A 20516-nucleotide genomic window follows, 5' to 3' on the forward strand; every position below is an offset into this window, starting at 1 on the left:
TATGCCAGGGCACCTACCCTTTCCCTCCCTGATCTCTTCTTTGAATGACTTTTGGGCTTTCTTAGCCAGGACTCATACTTCCTTAGAAACATTTTTTGGGGGAGGTATTGGGGATCCAACTCAGGACCTTGCGCTTGTGAGGCAGGTGGTGGCACTGCTGAGCTAAATCCTCCACCCCTAGAAACATTTTTTTACACAGGTTGAGCGTATCTAATTGGAAAATCTGAAATGCTCCAAAATTTGAAATTTTTTGAGCAATGATATGATGCCATAAGTCTGATGGTTTGTTTTTTTTTTTTGGTACCGGGGATCGAACTCGGGTCCTTGTGCTTGTGCAGCAGGCAGCGAAACCACTGAGGTAAATCCCCAGCCCCAAGTCTGATGGTTTAATATAAAACAACCTTTGTTCCATGCCCAAAATTATTTTTAAAAATGGTATATTGCCAGGGATTTAGCTCAATGGTTCTGCCACCTGCCTCGCAAGCACAAGGTCCTGAGTTTGATCCCTGGTACCAAAAATACCCCCAAAAAACAAAACAAAAAAAACATGGTATAAAATTGCTTGGTGGCTATGTGTATCAGGTGTATATAAAACATGGATGAATTTTGTGTTTAGACTTGAGTCTCATCCCCTAGATCTCTCATTATGCAGACACACATATTCCAATATCTAAAAGAAGTCTAAGAACGGGCTTAGGCTGACTGCACCCTGCTCAGCCCAGCTCGCTCTGCCCACTTGCAACCAGGAGACCTAGCCTGGAGAGGACCGCCCCCCCGGGCACGCCCATCAGCCGTCAACCCAAAAGCCGCCCCCCCTCTGGCCTCTTGGCTGTGGAGCTACTTGGATCCACACTACAGAGGCACAGGGGGGCATAAAGACCATTGTCCTGAGCTCCAGAAGATAGAGCAGAAGTGAACAACAGAAAGAGGGCCTCTTTCAGGCTCCCTGATGAAAACTGAAGCCCACTGGAAAAGTGAGCAGAATCTCTGCAATAAAGGCACACTAGACCACTGTGATTGGTAAGTTGGAGGGCTCATCACCTCCCATTGGAACCTGGGCTATCTTTTTTTTGGTACCAGGGATTGAACTTGGGTCCTTGCGCTTGCAAAGCAGCCGGTGGGACCACTGAGCTAAATCCCCGGCCCCATGGACTGTCTTTAGGGGAAGGGCACCTGGAACCTGCAATAGAACCTTGCAGAGTTCAACCCTGCAGGAGGACAGGGAGCTCAACTTGCGACCTGCAGCCAGAAATCAGCCTGAATCTCACAGGTCTGTGACTGGCTTACTGAGACTCATTGACTTATAACTGCATACTGCTGCCCACGTTGTATATTGTAACAACAGAGACATACCCTGAAGGAGGCCCTTCATTTTTATCTTTTATTTGTTATTTTCAAAACTACCACTTCTTTTTTTGCTCTTATTTTAAATTTTTTTTCTTCTTTGCTACTCTTTTAAAATTTTTATTTTTCTCTTTTTTCTTTCCTCTTTTCTTTCCCTCTCTCTCTCTCTTTGGCTCACTCCTTTGCTGTCCTACATTGTTCTTCATCTCCCATTGTGTTCCTGTTCTGGCCCTAATTCATATTTCTTCTCTGTCTTTCTTTTCTTCTCTTTCCTTCTCTTGCCTGTGCCCTCTGGCCTCACTGCTAACCTTCCCCTATCCTTCTACTTACCTATTCCTCCCTCTCCAACTCCTTCTAACTCCCCATCCCAAAGGGTAAAGTTACTATATTGAAAAGTTTATTCACTATAAACATATGTTGGGTTGGTTCTTGATTTTGATTTAATTCACACAGTTAAAGGTGATAGATTAATAACTACCACAAATTGTCATTTTCTAAGAGGTACTTGATGCTACAGTGTTGCTGATTGTATCACTTGGGCTAAGGTGTTGTGATTGATCTAATCAGTTGTCCTTCCTGGTATAATGAAAATGAGATAGCCTCAGTGCCATTAGAGATGCAAAACCTAAAGACCAGCTATATCTGGAAGACACCTCTGAGAAGCAGTCATTCTATAAGTGTTCTAAATACATCAACAAAGATACTTACAATAAGCAACTTCAAAATATCAACCCAGGAACTAAACCAAGGACAGTACCAAAAACAAAAATGAGAAGACATTTAAGTAAGGCACAAACTCAGACTCCCACCCCACAAAAAGCAAATTCTGGGGGAAACGAGGTGGAAAAGTCTGATAATCAACCACCTGGACACCCTGAACTGATAGCACAGGAAGTAACAAAACAGATGAATGAGGCTCTAGAAAAATTCAAAATAGAAATAATCTCCCAGATAACTACAGAGATGGTGATCAGAGTGAAAGATATGATTAAAGGCTCTACAACAGAAACAGACAAAAAAATAGATGAGTTCAGAAACATGCTGGAAGCCATGAACGCCCAGCATAAGAAAGAAATGGAAACCATGATCGCCCAACATAAGAAAGAAATGGAATCCATGAAACATATTCAGGAGATTAAAAACTCCATTGAAAGCATGCAGAGAAGATTAAGGGAATCTGAAGATAGAATATCAGATATAGAAGACAGGATTGTGGTTAAGGACCGAGAAAACAGAGATCTCTTCAAAATAGTAAGGGACCATGAGAAATCAATCCAGCACCTGCTAGATGATGCAAAGAAGAATAACATAAGACTGATAGGAGTCCATGAAAAAACAAGAGAAAGTACAATTGACATAAAAAAACTGTTCACAGAAATAATAGTAGAAAACTTCCCAGAGGAGGAGAATTGGACATACAGATAAGTGAGGCATATAGAACTCCATCTAGCCATGATCAAAAAAAATCTACACATAGATAAAAGTCAAGATCCCAGAAAATCAACAGAAGAACAAAATCCTACAGGCAGTTAGAGAAAAGAAACAAGTCACCTACAAAGGAAAGCCCATCAGAATCATGGCAGACTTCTCAACACAAACCCTCAAATCAAGGAGAGCCTGGAGTGAAGTATTTCAAGGCCTAAAAGGAATAACTTCCAACCTAGACAGTTGTATCCTGCAAAATTATCTTTCAAAATTGATGGGGGAAATTGGATACTTCCATGACAAAGAACACCTGAGAAATTTCATGAACACCAAACCAGCACTCCAAACAATTCTAAGCAATATCCTAGAAAAAGACAATCAAGGTCACAACTCCATGAGGCCCAGCAGAGGGAAGCCACCAGGCAAGGTAAGACACTAAAGGGAAAGGGGAGGAAAATAAGAAATAAAAGAGCCAACAACAGCAAAACATCATGGCAAGGATGAGTCAATATCTATCAATTATAGCACTCAATGTTAATGGCCTCAATTCACCAATCAAAAGAAATGGACTGACAGAATGGATTAAGAAGCAAAATCCAACAATATGCTGTATACAAGAAACACACCTAATTCAAAAAGACATTCATAGACGGAAAGTAAAAGGATGGAAAACAGTTCTCCACGTGACAGGAACCCAAAAAAAAGCAGGGGTAGCAATCTTATTTGCAGACAAAGTAGATTTCAAACCAAAACTAATTAAGAGAGACAAAGATGGTCACTACATCCTTGTGAAGGGAACAATCCAAGAGGAAGTGATGACAATCCTAAATATATATGCACCAAATATGAATGCCCCTAACTATACAAAACAAATATTAATGGACATGAAAAACCAAATAAGCACTAATACAATTGTAGTGGGGGACCTCAATACCCCACTATCACAAATAGACAGATCAAGCCAGGCGTGGTGGTGCATGCTTGTAATCCCAGCACTCGTGAGGCTGAGGCAGGAGGATTGTTGCAAGTTCGAGGGCAGCCTGGGATACATAGTGAGTTCAGGGCCAGCCTGAACTACAAAGGGAGACCCTGACTCAAAAAGTGCCCCCCAAAACAAAAACAAATAGATCTAGACAAAAAATTAACAATGAAATTCTAGAACTGAACCAAGCTATTGAACAAATGGACTTAATAGATGTTTACAGAGTGTTCCACCCCACAGAATCAGAATACACATTCTTTTCGGCTGCACACAGGTCATTCTCCAAAATAGTCCACATGCTAGCTCATGGAACATGTCTAAGTAAATGTAAAAGAATTGAAGTTACCCCCTGTATATTATCAGACCATAGTGCAATAAAATTGGAGATCAATAACATAAGAAACTGCAGGGCCGGGGATTTAGCTCAGTGGTTCCGTCACCTGCCTCACAAGCGCAAGGTCCCGAGTTCGATCCCCGGTACCAAAAACCCCCCCAAAAACCAGAAACCGCAAAACTTTCACAAACACATGGAAATTGATTAACACCCTCATGAGCAACCAATGGGTCACAAAAGAAATTAAAGAAGAAATTAGACAGTTTCTACAAGTAAATGATAATGCCAGTACAACATACAGGAATCTATGGGACACAATGAAAGCATTTCTATGCAGGAAATTCATAGCAGTGAATGCCCATATTAGGAAAACAGTGCAAACTCAGATAAATAACCTAAGGTAGAACCTCAAGCTCCTAGAAAAAGAAGAGCATAACAAACCCAAAGATCGTACAAGAGAGGAAATTATAAAGATCAGCACAGAAATTAATGCAATGGAGACTAAGAGAATGATACAAAAAATTAATGAATCAAAGAGTTGGTTTTTTGAAAGAATAAATAAAATTGATAAACCTTTAGCCAACCTTATCAAAAAAGGGAAAGAAAAGGCTCAAATCCATGCAATTAAGAATGAAAAGGTGAGCCGGGGATTAGCTCAGTGGTTCCAGCGCCTGCCTCAAAAACACAAGGTCCTAAGTTCGATCCCCAGTACCAAAAAAAAAGAATGAAAAAGGTGAAGTCACAACAGACCCAGCAAAAATCCAGAGGATCATCAATACCTACTTTGAGAACCTGTACTCTAATAAAATGGAAAACACAGAAGAAATGGACAGATTCCTAGATACATACAAATTGCCAAAGTTAAATGAAGAAGATTTAGAAATTCTAAACACCCCAGTTACAATGAGTGAAATTGGAAACGTAATAAAAAATTTACCAACAAAGAAAAGCCCAGGTCCTGATGCCTTCCCCGCTGAATTCTACAAGACATTTAAAGAAGAACTATCACCATTACTCTTTAAACTCATCAAGGAAATTGAAAGGGAAGCAAGGCTTCCAAATTCATTCCTGGAAGCAAGTGTTACTTTGATTCCAAAACCAGGGAAAGACCTAACCCAAAAAGAGAACTACAGGCCAATCTCCCTAATGAACATAGACGCAAAAATCCTCAACAAGATACTGGCAAACAGAATACAGAGGGTCATCAAGAAGATCATATACCCTGACCAAACTGGATTTATCCCAGGGATACAAGGATGGTTCAACATTCATAAATCAATAAATATAATACACTATATTAACAGAGTCAAGGACAAAAACCGTATGATCATCTCAATAGATACAGAAAAGGCATTTGACAAAATCCAACAGCAATTCATGATAAAAACCCTACAAAAAATTGAAATAGAAGGTCTGTAGCTCAACCTGATTAAGGCTATCTATGAAAAACCAACAGCCAACATCATATTAAATGGTTAAAAGCTGAAAACTTTCACACTAAAATCAGGAACAAGACAAGGGTGTCTACTATCACCACTCCTGTTCAATATAGTCCTGGAAACATTAGCCACAGCAATTAGAAAAGAGAAAGAAATAAAAGGAATAAAGATAGGAAAGGAAGACATTAAACTGTCATTATTTGCTGGTGACATGATACTTTACATGAAAGACCCAAAAAACTCTGCCAAAAGACTTCTAGACCTAATTGACAGATTCAGTAGAGTAGCTGGCTATAAGGTCAACACTCAAAAAACAATAGCCTTCTGGGCCAGGGATTTAGCTCAGTGGTTCCGCTGCCTGCCTCACAAGCGGAAGGACCCAAGTTTGATCCCCAGTACCAAAAACCAAAACAAACAAACAAACAAACAAAAAATAGCCTTCTTATACACAAATAGCAGACTCACTGAGAGAGACATTTGGGAAACAATTCCTTTTACAGTAGCATCCAAAAAAATATCTAGGAATCAACCTAACAAAGGAAGCAAAAGATCTCTACACTGAAAACTACAACACTCTGAAAAAGGAGATCGAGAAGGATGTAAGAAAATGGAAAGACATCTCTTGTTCCTGGGTAGGAAGAACCAATATAGTGAAAATGGCCATACTTCAAAAACTACTATATAGATTTAATGTAATGCCAATTGAAATTCCAACAATATACTTCAAAGAACTATAGAAAACAATCCAAAAATTCATTTGGAACCAGAAGAGACCTAGAATAGCAAAAGCAATTCTAGGCAACAGGGACATGGCTGGGGGTATCACAATCCCCAACTTGAAACTATACTACAAAGCTACTGTGATAAAAACAGCATGGACCAGGGATTTAGCTCAGTGGTTTCAACACCTGCTACGCAAGCGTAAGGACCCGAGTTTGATCCCTGGTACCAACAAACAAACAAACAAACAAAACCCCCAGCATGGTACTGGCAAAGAAACAGACCTGAGGATTGGTGGAATAGATTAGAAGATGCAGGAACAACTTCAGACATTCTCAGCCACCTCATCTTTGACAAAGGAGCCAACTACCCTTATTGGAGGAAAGATAGCCTATTTAATAAATGGTGTTGGAAAAATGATTTCAACCTGCCAAAGATTAAAACTAGACCCATACCTATCACCATGCACTAAACTAAGATCAAAGTGGATTAAAGATCTAAATATTAAAACAGAAACACTAAACTTGCTGGAAGATAAGTTAGGTAGAACTCTTGAAGACATTGGCATAGGAAAAGACTTTATGAACAAAACCTCAGTAGCATGGGAACTAGCACAAAGAATCAACAACTGGGATCTCATCTTATTTATAAATGTGTTTTCTCATTTCGACTGAGGCGGGGGGCTGTTAGCGCCTGCACGGATTACCTCCTCTGAGCTGGGTGAGGTGGGACAGGGGCCGGGAGCAGCGGTAGGGATGGTGACCCAAAAACCCTTTCCTGTGGGCTGGGAGCAGCCGGAGGGATGGTGGCCGGGAAACTCCTTCCTCTGGGCCAGGAGCAGCAGGACAGAAGGTGGCCCAAAAGCCCTTTCCTCTGGGCTAGGAGCAGCGGGAGGGATGGTGACCGGGAAGCCCCTTCCTCTGGACCAGGAGCAGTGGGACGACGGCTCAGAAGTCCCTACCTCTGGGCCGGGAACAGTGGGACTCAGTACCTTGGTCTGGTGGTCTGGTGTCCTCTGCGCCTTGGTAATGTGGAATCAGGTGGCTGCCTGTCTGCAATGGGGTGATTCGGTGTCTTCCGCGTGACACAGGACCTCGGTAGGGCGTGCACAGACCTGCCTGTCTGCAGCGGGCTGATTTGGCGTGTGTTCTGCGCGACTGGGGACCTCGGCAGGGTGTGGGCAGACCTGCCTGTCTGCAGCGGGGTGATTCGGCGTCTTCTGCCTGACTCAGGGTCTCGGTAGGGCGTGCACAGACCTGCCTGTCTGCAGCGGGCTCGGGATCTCATCTTATTAAAAAGCTTCTGCACCCCAAGACAAACCACCAACAGAACTGAGACAACCTACAAGGTGGGAAAAATTTTTTAGCAGCTGTACCTCAGACAAAGGTCTATTATCTAGAATATATAAAGAATTGAAAAAAATCAGACCCCCCAAATTCAAAGACCCAATTCAAAAATGGGCATCTGAAATGAACAGAAATTTCTCAAAGAAGTAAAAGCAGCAAATAAATATATGAAAAAATGTTCAACATCACTGGTCATTCAAGAGATGCAGATGAAAACAACACTGAGGTTCCACCTCACCCCAGAAAGAATGGCTGCTATCAAGAAGTCAACCAATAACAAATGCTGGTGGGGCTGTGGGGAAAGAGGAACCCTGCTCCACTGCTGGTGGGAGTGTAGACTGGTGCAACCACTGTGGAAATCAGTATGGAGATACCTCAAAGAACTAGGGCTAAAGGTCCCATTTGACCCAGCTATTCCCCGGCTGGGTATCTTCCCCAAAGAATTAAAAGAATCATACCACAGCGATGTATGTGCACCCATGTTCATAGCAGCACAGTTTGTAATAGTGAAAGCTTGGAAACAGCCCAAATGCCCATCAACTGGAAACTGGATAAAGCAGATGTGTTTGTTTTTTTTTTTATAAAATGGAGTACTACTCAGCCATAAAGAATGAGAAACTAGAGACATTTATAGCTAAATGGATGCATATTGAGGCCATACTCTTAAGTGAAATAAATAGGACACACATGTGTAAATACAGAATAGTTTCTCTAGTGTGAGAAACTGAAAGTGTAAATAAGGGTTAAAATGAATAATTGATAATTTGAAATAGGAAGAAAAGGCCCAAAGGGGTAGGGGTGGTGGGAGGGGAAGAGGAAAGGAAAGAAGGGAAAGGAAAAATTATGAGAAAAGAAAAAAAATGGAAATGAAGTCTATGTAAATAGGGAAGGGTGGAGGGGTTGAAGGGCACACAGGTAATGGGGAAAAAATAAGAACCAAGATACATCATGTGCAGGTACAAGCACCCAATGATAAATGTAAACGTATTATATACCTAAAATGTACCAATAAAAGAATTTAAGGGGAAAAAAAATAAAAGAAGTCTAAAGCTAGGCATGGTGGCTCATGCCTGTAATCCCAGCACTCAGGAGGCTGAGGCTGGAGGATCCCTGTAAGTTTGAGACCACCTTGAATTACACAGCAAGACTCTGTCTCAGGGGGAAAGAAAAGTCTGAAATTTGGAATTGAGTCCTAAACATTTCAAATAGTCTTTAACTACTTCTACTTCTTATGTTAATGTTTTCTTTTTTTCTTCTTTTTTCTTTTTTGTTTTTTTGAGACAGGGTGTCACTATGTAGCCCAAGCTGGCCTCAAACTTGAGGCAATCCTCCCAGGTGCTAAGATTATAGGTGTGCATCATGATGCCCAGCTAATGTTTTACTTTCACACCACATTGTAAATTTCTAAATATCCCAAGGTGAGCTGAGCCCCGTGTTACCCTTTCAGGTAACTTTATTGTAGGCCTCCTCTGGGCCCTAGTGCCCATTCTGGTCTTCAGAAATCACAGAATTTCAGAGCTGAAAAAGCATGTAGACAATGTCAGTTCATTCCTTCATTTTTCAGCCAAAGAAGGAAGAGCCAGGAGGTTAAATTGCCCCAAGCCCCAGTTACTGCCAGAGCCAGGGACCAAGAACCCCAAATCCGGTTGAGTATGGTTGTGCACACCTATAATCCCAGGATTTAGGAGGCTGAGGCAAGAGGGCTGCTACAAATTTAAGGCCAGCTGGAACTGCATAGGAGACCCTGTCTCAAAAAAAAAAAAAAAAAAGCCCTAGATTTCCATACTGGGCTGATATTTTTCTCCACTCCATTTGCCCACCTCTCTACCCCATCCTGTAAGACACCAGGCTGGCCAAGGTAACCTTGGGTTGGCCACCTTGCAGGAAGTCCACAAAGGCCAGGGCCCCCAGGGCCTGGTAAATAAGAAAGTTATGTAAACAGGTGGTTCTTGGGGGTGTGGGGTGAAAGGACAGCAGTGGGTTAAAGTTAACTCCAGACAGTGATGCAATAGCAGAATCCAAATTACGTGCAGGTCGCTTTAAGAATAGTTGTTTAAAAAAAAAAAAGGAAAAGAAAAGAAAAGAGAAAAAAAAGGGAAAGAGTAGTTGTAATCTGAAGCTTGCTGGAGGCTGGGTTGGGAAGCAGCTATAAAAGCTCTAGCGCTTGCTGGAGCCCCCTCAAACTGCAGACTGAGCAGACTGAAGCTGGTGTAGAGCTGGGAGTGGAGCTGCAGCGAACCACAGGTAAAGCAGCTTGGGGTCTGGTCTGTGGGTCAACGCAAGACAGGAGGGGCTCCCCAGGCTAGTGGGCCTGGGAGAGACAGGGGTACCCTGGGAACAGAAAAAAAGGGCATGCAAGGAAGAGATGGAGGAGGGTAGCCCCTGCAGCTTGGGCACCAGCATGATTGAAGAGAAGGCAGAAAGAGAGAGCAGAAGGCTGGGATCCAATTATCCCCAAACCCCACTGCAACCAAAGACATAAAAGGACTTTGAATGAAGTGACTGGGAAACAATGGGGTGGGGTTCTGGAAGCAGAGAGCTAAGCTCTAGGTCAGGTCTGAGCAGCTGCTCAAAAGGGCTTCAGCCCCAAGAGATGTGTCCCCAGGGGTGTCTGGAGGGTGACTGCCTTGCAGCCCAGCCTGGCTTCCTCTCACTCCTCTAGCTCCTGCTTTATAAAAATCAACTGGTGCGGATTTCAACGGTAATTTCCCAACACCACCAAGCAGTTGGCTGCTGTGGGATGGAGTATAGCTGGGGTCTTCTGTCCAGGACCCCTAGTGAACTGTAAAAGCTGGAAAACAGAGAAGTCCTGGCCCCTTGTGAACAGCAGCCACCATTTAGCCCAGCCAGTGTGTGGGTTGGGGGGCTTGGCTCCACGGCCACTCTTTTCATTCTGCAAGCCGCAGCAGGGAGTAGTCTGAGCCAAAGAAAAGTTGCTGGCTTTTAAACCCACCACTGTCTGGCCTGTGGGTCTCCACTCCAAGTTCAGTCTTTAGCCTGAGGGGGGCTGGGATGAGGACCAGGGAGTTCTAGTCCCAGGGCTGGTGCATCTCGAGTAGGGGGATGTGAGATTCTGGGGTGTCTTGGCCTGACTCACTTAGGTTCTAAGATTTCAGAAAATATACTGCCTGGGGGCTGGTGGTGTCATCATGGGTGGGCCAGAAAAGACCCTTGAAAACTCCCAGAGCTAGGGGAGAGGGAGGGAGGTGCCCTTCCTTGCACTGTCCACAGTTTCTGCTGCTATGTGGCTTGAAGGCTGTGTGGTTCTGTGAGGAGGAGGGGGAAGAAGAGGAGGAGCCATGGTGTTTGTCTCACAGCTGGGTTTAATCTGAAACACATGTTCTGGCTCATGTTTATCCTCCCAGCTTGGATGCAAGCTCCCAATATCCCAGTTCCTGCGCCTCTTGGATAGTGGCAAAAAGGAAGGTTGACCTTAGCCCAGGCTGTCCACCACCTCCCATATTCTCCCCCACCCGGCAGGCCAGGAGTCTGGCTCAGATTCTGCCCTTTGGACAGGATAGCGTCATTGTCCCTGTGCCCCTGGCCAGCCAATGGTTGCCCCAGCCTACAGGACAGTCACCTTGCACAGGTCCTTGAGTATGCTCTGGGAACTTGCACTCTAGATCACTTCTCTCTGGCCTGGTAGGGGGTTTAGTCTCTCTACTTCCTGTGTCTCTATGGCTTGAGGTGGAGGATTCAAAGTCATGGCCATTAGTACTACCTCTCCTGCATCGGCCAGCTTTAGACCCTTGTCCCTTCCCCTGCCAGCTTCTCTCACTTCATCTCATCCTCAGTTTAACCATGTAGTGACAATGATCAGTTACATCGATCTGGAGCTTAGGTTTAGGCTTCGCAGGGAGTCAGGAAGGTCTCACTTTCAAGTGCTGAACTATTGCCTGAAGTTGTTCCTTGAAATACTATGCCAGGTTGACTGTTCTTTCTCTTTTCTCTCAGTTCCCTACCCCGGCAAGAGGTCAGCTGGGGCGAGCTGACAGCTTTTCCACTAGCCTTGCCTCCTAAGCATTGAACTGAATTTTCAGTCTCCAATAAACCAGTCCCTTGGGGCTCAGGCAAGGAAGGCTCTGGACAGCTCTGGGCAGAGCTGGTTGGGTGGAGAGCATCTGTAACCAAGTGTGGAGGTCTCTATCTCTCTCCACCCAGGACGCTTTTCTCGCAGTCTGAATGGGTGTGCTTCCCTGAGCAGCAGGGCAGCCATGTGGAAGAGCAGCTGGCTGAGAACACAGGGGGCCCTGAACTCTTACTCAGTCAGCTCCAGCAGAGGGTTTAGAAAGACAGCCCAGCTGGTTCCTGCTAGTGGTACTGACTTAAGCTGAACAGACTCAAGGATCTTTTCTTTGTTGCCTTTCCTGCACTACAATGTTGTCTGGTGGATTATTAGACTTAATTTTAAGGACTTCAGCCAACAATCACATGCTGCCTTCCTAACTTTTCTGATCCAATTTTTTTGGGAGATCAGAGAAGTTAGGGTGCTGTGTGTATAGGGGAGTGTTGCTGTGTATATGAAGGGGATGTGATGGAACCCAGCAGACCCCCAGGGATGGTGTGTTGCAGGACAGGAGGAGGGAGACTGGACCAGCCAAAGTTCTGGCTGCTAAGGCCTTGTCAAACTTTGTAATTAAATGCTTCTTGGGGTGCTGTCTGTAAACACCCCTTCTGCCTTTGCCACTCCTCCTTCCTGAGTTCAGGGTGAACACAGAGATGAGGTGAATGCAGGAACGTCTAGAGCCCTAGACCCAGATTTGAGAGTTTTCCTTGTGGTCCAGGTGCCAGACCACAAGGTAGGCAGAGGGGCCACTACTGCAGAGGTGAGGTGAAGGGATGTAGAGTCTTACTAAGAAGCAGGCTGGGCAGGTGTGGTGGTGCTTGCCCATAATCCAAGGAACTCAGAAGGCTGAGGCCAGAGGATTCCAAGTTTGGGCCAGCCTGGACAACTAAGTAAGACACTAAGAATAAAAAGGGTTAGAGATGTAGTTCAGTATTCCCTGGGTTCAATGCCCAGGACAAACAACAAACAAACAAACAAAACAAACATAGTTCAACCTGAAGGAAAGAAGGCTCCAGGGGCTTAAGAGCTATTTTCAAGCTGGGAGAAATGAGAGGACGTGGCTCCACAGGGGAGGGGACTGTGGGACTCTCCTTGAAGAGCATGTTTGGCTCTGGGATCATTTGAGAGCTTACTGATCTCTGGAATTAAGTGCTGCTTAAGGTACTGGTTAATTTTTTAATCCTTATAATAACAGGTAAGTACTACTTTAATTACATTTTACAAGGAAAAGAACTACTACTTAGAGACCAATTAAGACCTAGAATAGAGATTTAAACCCAGATATAGACCCTGCATTTTGACCCATTAGGGGAGGAGGAGCTCTTGAAATGGAAATGAGAAGGGAATAAGCACCCCTATCGGCCCATAGGTTTCGGGCCAGAGGAATCCAAGAAGCTTGAGAACTTACTGGGGACAGAAGGTGTTGGACTGGATGCTTCCATTCTTGGTATTTCGTGATTCTAGGGATGAGACCTGGGTTCTGCCCATTCTCTCAGGAGACAGGGGCCCAAATCCTGTCAGACAAGCTGGGTGGGTACCTCCTGGGAAAAGCCTCAAAGTGTACTTGTGCTAGGCCATAGTTCACAATGAGGAGCCCACTGCCAGGGGTCTTCACTGCTCTGGAGCCTTAGGTTCTAATATGGGTCACTGGATACAGGCCGTGGACAAGAGCACAGCTCAGGGTCTGACTGGATTGAGAGCAAGTGCACAGAGAGATCTGCTGGGAGGGTGCAGTATTCAAGCTCAGGGTCCACGTCCAGGCTGGGGAGGCGGGAGGGAAGGTGCTCACTCTATCTGTCCTCTGTCTCCTGCCCAAGATGGTGTGGCAGGGCAGGATGGCGAGGAAGGGAAGTGGCCTGCACCTCCCGCTTCTCTTGCAGGCTCACGATGCAGGTCCTCGTGCTACTCCTCTGGACTGGAGCCCTGCTAGGGCATGGCAGCTGCCAGAACATTGCCAGCAGCCCGGAGGTCAGTGGTGGTTGGTGGGTGAGGGCATCAGCTGTCCTAGCCTTTCCTCGGCAGGCAGTGTGGGAGATGGGCCTGGGAGGTTATACCGGGGTTCTAAGCTGGGCTCCGGCCTTTATTCCTCTAGGGTCTTGGTTTCTCCAGCAGTATTTTTCAGAGGACAAAGTAGGGACAAAAATATGATCCAAATGTGAGGAGTGGTAGCACATACCTATAATCCCTGCACTCAGGAGGCTGAGGCAGGTGGATCACAAGTGAAAACCAGGCTGGGCTACCTAATGAGTTCAAGACCATTGTAGAGTGTTCCTTGTCTAAAAAAAAAAAAAAAAAAAAAAAAATACTCAAACAAGTCTGGGGGCTGCCCCTTCTGTAAAGACCTTTCCCCAAGTTCCTTGTACTACTTGTGGGGCTGAGTGGGCAGTGGTCTCTGACATTTACTCAGATACTGACCAGAGGTGCAGCAGAGGATGGATTAGTGTGGAAAGACCATCTCCTGTCCAGTGAGGGCATAGTTGGGTCGCAAAGGCAGATACAGACATTTGGAGAGCAGCCCCTGCTAATGTGACAGTGTGTGTGTGCCTGTCACAGGAGGGACAAGGCAGTTGGGATATATTAGCAGGGGCCCAGGACTTGGTTGTGGGTTCTGAGTTTGAGTTCTGACCCTGCCTCTTCTGGTTTAGTGACTGTACATAAGTCACTCTTAAATCACTCCCTGTTTCCTTAGAGGGCACCGTGTCCACTCAGTTATTTCTCACCTGAATGGATAGAAATGTAAAAGATTCAGTTTTTGCTTTTGAGGAAGTCAATTCTTTTGAGATACTAGTCTTCTGGTATATCAGATAAATACATTAAGTGCAGAATGAAGTAAGTCAGAAAGAACTAGCAGGTACTGAGGGTGTGGCTCAGTGGTAGAGTGCAAGGCCCTTGGTTCAATCTCCAGCACCGTAAAACAAAACAAAAAACTAGCAAAGAGCTTGGCACAGTGGTAGGTGTCTAGTAAGTAAGTAGGTGGTAGCTGACTCTGAGAAAAGGTCAGAAAAATGAGTTTCCTTCAAATAGGAAGGGAAAAATCTGTTTTGGAGAAGTTGTGCTCATGAAAGTCAGAATGGGGTTTGATGGGAGGGTCTAGGAAGAACCCTGGAGCCAGTGGGTTTCCTGGGGGAGGGAGGGCCTTGATTTTGGGATTTTTGGTTTTTTTGAACTGTGAGTGGAACCCAGGGCCTCATGCATGCTAGGCAAGCATCCATTCAATCACTGAGCCACATTCCCAGCTGCTTTTTTTTTTTAAAAGTGTGTTGGGCCAGGGATTTAGCTCAGTGGTTTCACCACCTGCCTTGCAAGTGCAAGGTCCTGGGTTTGATCCCCGGTACCAAAAAATAAAAATAAAAAAATGTGTGTTACAGGGCTGTGGCTCACAGTTCACACACAGGCTTGTAGCTCACAAGTCCTTGAACCTGGCCAGCTAATCTCTCTTCTAGGCTGCCTCTCCCCAGCAGGGAGCTCACACATAACCAGGGAGCACAAGCTTATTCTGACTCTGGGCCGAACAGGTCAAAATTAGGAAGGAGAGCTCCTAGGACCCAGAACACAAGCCCATTCGGTGCCATGAGAGGACACCGTTCACTGCTTGTCTCCGCTGGTCCCTCAATTCTAAGTCAGGTCCTCCTGACTCCTGCCAGGCCTCCCAGGATCCTGAGAGCACAGGGGAGCCAGTGGAGGAGGAAGACCCCTTCTTCAAGATCCCTGTGAACAAGCTGGCAGCAGCCGTCTCCAACTTTGGCTATGACCTTTACCGGCTGAGATCCATCGAGAGCCCCACCTCCAATGTGCTGCTGTCTCCGCTCAGTGTGGCCACAGCCCTCTCTGCCCTTTCGCTGGGTGAGTGCACAGCCAAGTCACAAGGGCCACAAGGTGTGGTTCTGGGAGGCAGAGAGGTGCTGGGAAGCTGGCCCTGCAGGATTGTGGCATGTGCATGTGGGAACTTGAGGACAGCATACAAATTCCCACTTGTTGATATAGTGACGTCAATATTCATTCTTTCCTTCAGTGAGCCTCTACTATGTGCTAGCCATTTGCCCGGGGTTCTAGGGATATAACCACCCACGGGAGGTCTGGGGTCACCTCAGTGGGGTCATAGAGGAGCTCACAGGGGACACTGATGAAAGGGTAACTATACAACAGTGTAGGTGCTGTAGTGGGAGAAGTACAGGGACTTGAACCCCCAGCCTTACCTCTCTAGGCTTGATACCTTTATCCTACTTTAGGAAAATCTCTAAGAATGAAGTCACTGCTTTTTCCATTGTCCTTGAATTCCTTGTTGACCTAGAAGGTCTGCAATATCTGCCTACTCAGGCTCCCAGCAGACAAAATGGAGTATAGAATTCCTGTCCTGGGAGAGGCCTGACTTGGCTAAAGAGGCTCCATCCTTGTCTCTCTGGCAGGAGCCGAACAGAGAACAGAATCCATTATTCACCGGGCTCTCTACTATGATGTGATCAGCAATCCAGACATCCATGGCACCTACAAGGAACTTCTTGCCACTGTCACTGGCCCCCAGAAGAACCTGAAGAGTGCTTCCCGGATTGTCTTTGAGAGGAGTCAGTCACCTTTCCGGCCTGGGCTGCCTGAGAGCCTGGGGCTCCATGTTCCACGCTGGGGGTTTCTTTCTAAACAACAGATGATGTGTGCTCAGGCCAGGCCTGGCACTGGTGGGCAGGAAGGGGCCCGTGAGCCCAAAGAGGATCAGAAAGAGGAAGTGGGCTGTGGAGACAGCGGGTGGGTATGGGGAGGGCAGTCACATGAAGAGGAACAGCAGTGGGAAAAATGAATTGTTCCCTGTTTGGTGCCCAGGGAAGCCGGCAGAAGTCCTGGTGAGTCACCAGAAGATGCCGGGCAGGAAGCTGGGGCCTGCTGAGTGCTGAACCAGAACCTAAATCTGCCATGCTCTCAAACACAGGGTGCTGGTTCAGCTCTCTTGCACTAATCTTGCTCCACCTCTTCTCAGAGCTGCGGATAAAATCCAGCTTTGTTGCACCAATGGAAAAGTCATATGCAACCAGGCCCAGAATCCTGACTGGTAACCCTCGAATTGACCTTCAAGAGATTAACAACTGGGTGCAGTCCCAGATGAAAGGGAAAATCCCCAGGTCTACAAAGGAAGTGCCCAGTGGAATCAGCATTCTCCTTCTTGGCGTGGCTTACTTCAAGGGTGAGGGCTTCTCCACTTCTTTGGCCAAAGTCAGATGGCCAGCAGGTGTAGAGGGGCCTAAGTAAGAGAAGTCAAAGACCCTACCCAACATGAACCCAGGGGCAGAGCCAGAGGAGGCTCTGAGAACTGCATGTGCCTCAACACATCTGCTTATCATCTACTAAGTGTCTACAGTGTTTGATAAGTATCTACAAATTGTGAAAGGCCTAACTGTGGCTGGGTATTGTGGTCAGTTTCTGACTTTTGAGTCAGACCAAGTTTAAATCCTAACTTTGTCTTTATGAGCTGCTGGACGGTATACAAGTTTCTTAGCCTTTCTGGGCTCATTTCCTCATCTTTAATGTGAAAGTCCCACCCTCCTTCACAGACACTTCGTATGTCTTCTCTTGTTTTCACAACAGCTGTATCTGAGACACAACAGTGCTTAGGAAGCTATTGTTAGTTATCTATTTATATTCTTCAGCTACAGTGGTGAGATGCCCAGAACTGTTTCAGAGGCCTCATGTGAGGCCAGTCTCATTCAGATGAGGCCTTGGAAGGGAGTGGTTTGGGCAACATCTCCCTTAAAATGCTTTGACTCAGGGTGGGGTGTCCCATCACCATGAGTTTGAAACCAGCCTGGCTCCATAGTGAATTCAAGGTAGCCTGAACTACATAGCAAGACCCTATTTCAAACAAAACAAAACACCCAAAAAGAAAACAAAACCCCCCAAAACTTTGTGACATCTGTCACAGAGCAGCAACAGTGGACCGCCTATGCAACTAGGGAGAAGTCAAATGGCCATTTCAAGCACTGACATCTAGGGAGTGAGAAAACAGTCATAGGCCCAGTATAGTGAAGGCCACATGACTCCAGAGTCAAATCAACCCCATCAATTTATTTCCAACTGAGCTTGTTTGCAGAAGGTATTCAGGGTCTTGGAAATACTGTCACCCAAACCACACATGCTGAGATAGAGCAGCTGTTCCTAATGACTAAGGTTCTTTTGGCTGGGTGACTTTCAACAACGGTCCCTTGTAGACACAGCACAACCCAGTGGTCTCTTTAGCATCTGGGGCTCAGGACACTCTGTCATTTCATTCCAGGGCAGTGGGTATCAAAATTTGACTCCAGAAAGACTTCTCTCCAGGATTTCTACTTGGATGAGGAGAGGACTGTGAAAGTCCCCATGATGTCAGACCCCAAGGCCACTTTACGCTATGGCTTCGATACTGATCTCAACTGCAAGGTCTGGACGGGTGAGGTTGGTGTGGGTGGTGGGAGAGGTTCGAGGCAGGTAGAAAGGTGTTGTGGAAATGGAACGACCTTTGAGATCTGACAGCTGTCTGAATTTTGCCTGCTATATAAGGAGCAAGTTACTAACTTCTCTGAGCCTTTCCTCTTAAAATAGGATATAAGGGATATAACCAAAAATTATTCACTCAGGGTTTAAGGGTTTGTAAGAAATGGGTCCTCATGATTTGGCACTCAGATATTGATGTCTTCTCCTGAGACCTTTTGTTTTTAGAATTAAGAGCCAAATTTTGAAAAATTTTCACAAACTCCACATTGCTGCTAGTGTTCTAGGGTTTTATGAATACTTTTTTTTTTTTTTTGCAGTGCTAGGGTTGGAACCCAAGGCCTCATACATGCTAGGCAACTGCTGTTTTACCACTGAGCTACATTCGAAGCCTGACTTCCTTGAATTCTAAGCTAGCAGTTCTTAACTTTCTCTTTGGGAATTTGACAAAAGCGTCTGAAACACAAGAGAAATGACATTTGTACACATGGACACACTTTTGTATATGGGTTTCAGGGAGCTTCTGACAGCATTTGTTCCATGGGCCTTAGGTTAAGAACTTTTGTTCAAAGGAGCCACTTTAATGCCGCTTCTATATTGTACCCAATACCACTTTTAGCCCAGTGTTCTGCACAAAGAAATGATCAGTAAGTTGGAAGATCTTGATGTATGTCCATTCCTGGGCTCTTGGGCTCCCAAGGGCTAACTCACATGGTTTCTCTTTGTTGGTTCAGATTGCCCAGCTGCCCTTGACTGGAAGTATGAGTGTCATCTTCTTTCTGCCTATGAGGGCAACCCAGAATTTGACCATGATAGAAGAGAGCCTCACCTCTGAGTTTGTTCATGACATAAACCGAGAACTGAAGACTGTCCAAGCGGTCCTGAGCATCCCCAAGCTGAAGCTGAGTTTTGAAGGGGAAGTTACGAAGACCCTGAAGGAGATGAGTATGTTTGCAAGATCCTTTTGCTCTTTGGAGATGGGGTGAGGTGGACTTTGAGCCATCACTGTACCAAGCAGAACTCAAGGGCCCATGGCCTGGCAGGGAGGTCCTGGATGCTTGCTCCATTCTAACAGTGCTGGACTTCCACAGAGTCCTCCAACAGGAGCTCAGAACACTGCCTGTCAGGACAGGTCTGTGTCATCTGGTTTCTAATCTAAACCTCATTTGTTGTGCGCTCTAGGGCAAGTTACCTATCTCTCCACCAGCTCTGGGTGCTACATGCCTTACAGAAGGTCAAAAACAGTCCTCTTCCAGCTTGTCCCACCTTTTTTTTTTTCCTCTTGTGACACTAGGGAGTGAACCCAGGGCCTTTGCCCTGAGTTACATCCCCAGGTTTTTATTGTATTTATTTATAATTTTTTATTTTGAGACAGGGTCTTGCTAAATTTCCCAGGGTGAATTTGAACTTATGATTCTCTTGCATCAGCTTCCAGGAGTGCTGGGATTATAGGCAATGCACCACCACCTTTGGCTTGTTGGCCTTCTTGAGAATCGGGATTTAGGAATCAAGATTTTGTTACTGCCAGCCACAGTCTTTGGGGGAGATGCTCAATGGCTGCTGCAAAGGCAGCAGGGCTGGCACTGTGGTAGCTCCTGGGCCAGGATGGGCCTAGGCACTGGGTAGCAGCAGCATAAACCAGGTGTGGTGGTGCGTGCTTATAATTCCAGAATTTGGGAGGCTGAAGCAGGAGGATCACCATGAATTTGAGGCCAGCTTGGGCCACACAGTGAATTCAAGGCCAGCCTTGACTCAAAAACAAAGAATAAGAATCAGGATTGTTACTTTTTTGTTGGGGTGTTGGATAAGGCAGAGTTTCCATGGGAATCTCATTCAATCTTTGCAGAGCTGCAATCCTTGTTTGAGTCACCCACCTTTAGCAAGATCACAGGGAAATCCATCAAGCTTACTCAAGTGGAACACCGGGCTGGTTTTGAATGGAATGAGGACGGGGAAGGAACTGCTGCCAACCCAGACCTCCAGCCCGCCCACCAAACCTTCCCCCTGGACTATCACCTGAACCAACCTTTCATCTTTGTCCTGAGGGACACAGATACAGGGGCCCTTCTCTTCATAGGCAAAATTCTGGACCCCAGGGGTACTTAACGCTCCAGTTTAATGTTCTAGTACTCTAGAAGAAAACCCCTAGGGATGGCAGTTTATACACTAGGAGGGCAGCCCCCATAGTTTCAATGTATACTTTGCAATAAAAGAGCTTTAACCTTAACTTTTGTTACTTTGTTCCTCCTGTTTTGAGATTTGCTGTTGACCATGAAGATAAATTACCCTTTAGGAATTTGCTAGTCCTATACTTTTAGCCTGGTTGTATTTAAACTCTGCAGAAAGTCACCATTTATAAGGGTGTTTGGTTATCTGTATTGTGGAACGCAGGGACTGCTTTTCTGCT

The 20516-nt window shown here is 45.6% G+C and overlaps 1 protein-coding gene across 2 annotated transcripts; it reads left to right on the forward strand.

Moving 5' to 3' along the window:
- The first annotated feature begins 822 nt into the window (after window positions 1-822).
- On the forward strand, window positions 823-20336 carry Serpinf1 (serpin family F member 1). Of its 2 annotated transcripts, none has more exons than XM_087191597.1 (8): window positions 823-1020; window positions 13537-13624; window positions 15301-15499; window positions 16063-16218; window positions 16626-16829; window positions 17916-18058; window positions 18844-19054; window positions 19956-20336. In XM_087191597.1, exons 1-8 carry the CDS (start codon window positions 950-952, stop codon window positions 20213-20215), a joined length of 1332 nt encoding a protein of 443 aa, XP_087047723.1. In that variant the 5' UTR covers window positions 823-949; the 3' UTR covers window positions 20216-20336. The 2 variants fall into 2 exon arrangements, with proteins under 2 accessions (XP_087047723.1, XP_004857204.1); XM_004857147.4 differs by lacking the exon at window positions 823-1020 and adding an exon at window positions 9635-9834.
- The last annotated feature ends 180 nt before the right edge of the window (window positions 20337-20516 follow it).

The sequence above is a fragment of the Heterocephalus glaber genome, unplaced genomic scaffold, assembly GCF_053883595.1.
Source record: "Heterocephalus glaber isolate CG9 unplaced genomic scaffold, H.glaber_assembly_v1.0 deba00001564, whole genome shotgun sequence".
Taxonomy (NCBI): domain Eukaryota; kingdom Metazoa; phylum Chordata; class Mammalia; order Rodentia; family Bathyergidae; genus Heterocephalus; species Heterocephalus glaber.